General features: G+C 50.6%; 1 protein-coding gene across 1 annotated transcript; it reads left to right on the forward strand.

The window, feature by feature from the left end:
- Nucleotides 1–1,528: 1,528 nt before the first annotated feature.
- On the forward strand, nucleotides 1,529–4,527 carry LOC311173723 (alpha-1-acid glycoprotein-like; the record flags this gene model as incomplete). Its single annotated transcript, XM_084237810.1, has 6 exons — nucleotides 1,529–1,642; nucleotides 1,975–2,117; nucleotides 2,319–2,389; nucleotides 3,074–3,181; nucleotides 3,326–3,429; nucleotides 4,453–4,527. 6 exons carry the CDS (start codon nucleotides 1,529–1,531, stop codon nucleotides 4,525–4,527), a joined length of 615 nt encoding a protein of 204 aa, XP_084093936.1.
- Nucleotides 4,528–5,286: the final 759 nt, after the last annotated feature.

Here is a 5,286-nt window from a genome sequence, read left to right on the forward strand (position 1 = left end):
TGCACATCTGAAGTTTACATTTCATCGAATCTTCACCAATGGACATACAGGTGTGAATGCCATCATAAAGAAAATATAGAACATTGCCGTCTACTGCAGAAAGTTCCTTTGTGCCTTTTGCAATCAAATTGCTCTCCTCGCCCTAGGCAACCTCTGACATGATTTCTACATTATAGATGAATTTGGACTATTCTATTGTTCATGTAAATGACGCATATAGTATGAGCAGACTAACTTCTACTCAGCGTGTTTTTAAGATTTATTCATGTTGTTACCTGCATCTGTCATTCATTCCGTATCATTGCTCAGTAATATTCCATTGAATGCAATATCACCACATGCTTTCCCCTTTTCTTAATGGTGGATGGATATTTGAATGGTTTCTAGGTTTCTGCTATTTTGAAAAAAACTCAAGTCTTATGCAGACTTATACTTTTCTTTCTTTTCGCAATTTTCGCAAGCAATGTGGTCACTTGTGGCATGAGACTTCGAAGGGGGCTATCACAGTATAAAATGCTAGAGACAACTGTAGCTCAATAAAGCTGGAAAAGTAAAATACAAGGTATAGAGGACAGAATTAATTAGGGTAGCATTTTGGACATGAATGAGAGGTTACAAATCATTAAAATGGTAACTACCAACTAGGCTGAACCGTGAGAAATTATTCAAAACATGATGCAATAAATAAGTCTACACAATGGTCAGCATGCCATGAAAATGTGTTCTGAAAGCATTTATTTGGATACAAAAATTTTGACCCTCCCCCTGTGGTGTAGAAATACAAACGGGCAGTGGAAATAGTGATTCTAAGTAGTTACTGAATACCCACCATGTGCCGGGCACTGTTCCAGGATTGGGAACACATTGGGAAGAAGACAGACAAGCTCCCCACTCGCATGCTGGGGGTGGAGACACAAGGTTTTAATGTCCTGTTTAGATGTAGGGAGATGGTTCCAGACATAGACGTCAACTGAGATGCTCTCCTCTTTTGGAAATGTCCCTGCCTGCAGGGCTAGGCTGAGACCCCGCTGAACTTTTGCTCTTCCACGGTTGTTGAACACCAAGTTGGAGTAGAATCCATATTTCCCCTCACCCTCCAAATTCTCTCCTACCCCACACCCACATGGATACCGCACTAGCCTGGGAACTTAGGTGACTTTAACTTTTGATTGGTGGCTCGACCTGCTCAGATGTTGGTACTTTGGAACAGGAAGTGGATGAAAACCTGTGCAATTGCTTCGCAGCCCCTGGATTGAAATCCAGACATGTTAATTGAAACCCTCCAGTCCACGCCCACCTTGGCTCTGAAAAGACAGACCTTTGTGCCCTAGACACCTCTCCGGGTCAGGGGTCCAAATTAGACTTGGAATGTAGATTTTGGGGGAAGGAGAAAAGGTTTTGTACAAGGTATTTTCCAAACTCTCCCTGGAATGTGTCCCAGTCAGGATCCTGCCCACTGTTCCCTACAAAAGTCCCTGCACCCTCCAGCCGCCAGTGCTGCCTAGCTGCAGGTGCCTCTCATATCAGCATGGCGCTGCCCTGGGCCCTCACCGTCCTGAGCCTCCTTCCTCTGCTGAGTGCCCAGAGCCCAGAATGTGCCAACTTCACGGCGAAGCCCATCACCAATGTCACTTTGGACTGGGTGAGTGCCTGCGCACCATTTGGTGATGGTCCGTGCCCTCTCCTGGGTCCTGGGGTGCATTTCTGATCCACCAGGTAGAAGTTAGAGGCAATTCATGACCCCCAAAATCAGTAGCCCCATTGCAATTTCTTAGTTGGGAACACTGAGCTAAGCACAGAGGGGCCACCCAACCTGGGTGGGTGGTGTTGCATGGAGCGAGCTCTTGGATATCCACTCCCCACCTGGAGCCCAGTCTTCCTGTTTGCCAAACGGAGGGACATCAGCCCAAGACTCGCCGCAGCTGAGCATCAAGGACTCAGCTCCAGCCTCCATCACCCCTGGCTTCTCCCCAGCTCTCTGGCAAGTGGTTCTATATCGCCTCGATCTTTCGACACCCTGAGTTCAATCAGACCATTAAAAGTATCCACTCGTACTTCTTCTACTTTGCCCCCAACAAGACGGAGGACAAGATATATTTCAGAGTGTACCAGACCATGTAAGACTCCCACACTCCCCGCTTCCAGTCCCAGTTGCTGGATTGAGTGGATCCTCCCTCTTCCTGGTCTCGGCCTCCACGTCCCTGGCAGGGGGAGGGATGATTGTAATGGCCACCCGACTCTTGCCCCAATGTATGATGGGCAATGGCCCACTTCTCCCTGACTGTCTTACTGCTTTTCTCCCCGGCTGTCTGGTCTAGTGGGGACCGCTGCATTTACAACAGCACTCACTTTTCGGTCCACCGGAAGAATGGGACAATGGTCAGAAAAGGTAAGGGTCAGGGGGAGGGTAGGGGTGGTTAGAGGGAGCATGGACCAGTGTAAAGGAGGGGAGCAGGGACACAGGACAGGGCTTCGGGCACAGAGAACACAGGACAGACACCCATGCTGCACACAGCTGTCAGTAATAACTGCACGTTTTAAACTCTTGCTGTGTGCCAGGCGCTGCTATGAACCCACTGAATTCTCACCTGCAGCCCTAGGAGAACATTAGTGTGATCCGACGAGGAATAGGGGAAACAGAGACCTCAAGTGTTTTCCCCTGCGCCACACACCTGCAATTAGGGCCAGGACTCAAATCCAGGGCTGACTCCAGACCTGCCTGTCTCTCAACTGCTTTCCCCTTTGGGAGCTAAGGGTGGTGACTTCACCCAGCCCCACTATCACCACCAGAGGGCACCCAGTGGGAGCACAGGAATGCTGACTCCACTGGCAGGCCTCAGGCTCCTGCTGGGCCTCACCTCCTCTGCAGATGGCCAGAGGGCCCTGACAGCTGGTCTCCGGGAGGATCCATACTACTCAAAATAGTCAGGCCAGGCCTGGTATGCAGTACCATGTTGTCCTGGCCTTCAATGATGGGGTCTGTGTCTCCCTGGACACCCCCAGTGTCCTCGCCTGTGACACATGAACCACACTGACCCTGGCCCTCATCTCACCAAGAGACTTTCTCCTCCAGAAAATGACACAGAATTTCATGCCCACCTGCTGCTCAGCAAGAACCCCAGGACCTTCATGTTATCCTTCTTTCCAGAGGACAAGCAGAAAATGGGAATTGCCATCTATTGTACGTACCCCAAGATCTCATCCCACCCTGGCCTTGCACCATTAATCATCTCCTCCTGGGGTGGCCCTCAGAACCCCAAACCTCTCTGGAACCCTGTCCGCAGGATCCCAGCAGCCTCAGCCAGCCCCTTGCTCCTTCCTGCAGCTGACAAGCCCCAGTTGAGTGAGGAGCAGCTGAATGAGTTCCATGAAGTCACGGAGTGCATGGGCATGCACAAGTCGGAGATGATTCTCACTGATGAGAAAAAGGTGAGTGCAAGGAGCGCTGACAGTGCTGCCCTGGACATCCCCAGAGGCCCAGAGAGGAAAGCTGGCCACCAGGGCTGCACAGCAAGACCGATGTCCTGCTCTGAAGCACCCTCCTTGCTGCAGGGAGAGTTGAGATTCCCAGAGGCCACGGGGTGGACTAGAATCCAGGAGGGAGAAGGCAGTGGGAATCAGGAAAAATGCTGGATGAGGTGGGGAATGTTGAGAGGCCACCAAGAGGCGGCAGCACAGCCAAGGAGCTGCAGTGGGAATTTGGGGAAGAGACTCACACAGGGAATTCTCACTGATGGCTGCTGCCACGCCCAGGTTTCTCATACTCCTACCAAGAGAATGGATACTGGGGGTTTTCAAAGTGCAGCAAATCCAGGTCACCATCCCAACTGTGTAACAGTCTCCTTAACACTTTCTTTAAACCTGCGGAAGGATTTCCTTGCTGCTATTTGATGCAATACTCTGAAATCACAGCGCTGATAAGCAGTTTCCATTACATGAACGTACTTCATGATTATGAAAATGAGAAGAGCTTCCTCAGCTTTGCCCCTAAGGTCCTCTCCCTTGACTGCCATGGCACCCCTCATCTCCTTGCTCCCAGGAACCCTTGGAAAGGCTTATGAACCCAGGCCCTGGAATTGGCCGCCTGGCCTGCAGCCTGCCCCTCCACCCACTGGCTGGGAGCCCAGGACAGGCCACGTGGCTGTCCCAACCCTCAGTTGCACCATCTGCAAAATGGGGATGTTGTGAGGGATTCAGGAGACAGGGTGAAATGCTTGGCAGTTACATGCTCAGGAAGTGCCAGCCATTCTAAAGGGTTGAGGCCCCATTGTGGAGGTGAAGAAGCTGAGGCTCAGAGAGGGAAAGCGACTCACTCCAGGTCACACAGTAGGAAGCAGCCAATCCTGGGCTACCGTCCTGGATGGCCAGTGCCATTGTGCTGGGGTCAGTCCACTCCTGCCAGCAGCCCCTCGCCTCCCACCTATGGTGTTTCCTTCTCCCACTACCTTCTAGGATCAGTGTGGGCCGCTGGAGAAGCAGCACGAGGAAGAGAGGAAGAAGGAGCAGGAGGGGGCCAAAGAAGAATGAGCACTGGGTTAGAACATCAGGGAATTTGGGGGTCATTCCCTGCACTTACCCCACTCTTTGTACCTCAGTTCTTTCCCTCAGATCTATCAACAAAGTCTACATTTTTCAAAGGCTGGTGGTCATTTGCTCATTCACTTATTCATTCGTGATGAAGCAGCCCCCAGCTGAGCCTTGGCCGATGATGGGATGAGAACCTTCCCCTGGCTGGGATGGAAGAGCCCCTTGTAACGCCCAGCACGTGGGTGGGCTGGATGATACACTTGTGCTGTGGGAGCCCAGCTGGACAAGGTTCCTTCTGCGGTGGGGAAATCTTAGAAGGCTTCCTGGAAGGGGCATCTAAATCAGTCTCCTAAGATTAGTGATGCTGGTGTGCATTGTTAGTTTAGCCCTTGAACCAACACAGTTTCTTTTCCCACAAAGCTGTGAAAAAGAATTTGCAGACAATTTAGATAAGCAGAGAAACAAACGTTAAGAAAGTCAATTTATTTAAAGCCCGAAAGCAAGGACTCCCAGGTACACTCTACTTGTGAAGGGCAAAAAACCGTTTCTTGGCCTGTGTCTAGGGGTATGCAAACCTTTTCTCTATTCTGACACCTCAGCATCCTACTTTGTGATTGACTCTTTCTCCGAGAGGCCCTACTCCTCCAGGCAGATGTGCCCGTTTTCCCAGCTCTTAGATTTTCTTTTTACCCCACCCCATCCAAGGTTTCTTAAAATTCACTGCCCTTATCTCAGAAATCTCTTCTCACTCACCCAAAT

The sequence above is a fragment of the Talpa europaea genome (genome assembly GCF_964194135.1).
Source record: "Talpa europaea genome assembly, chromosome: 7".
Classification (NCBI taxonomy): domain Eukaryota; kingdom Metazoa; phylum Chordata; class Mammalia; order Eulipotyphla; family Talpidae; genus Talpa; species Talpa europaea.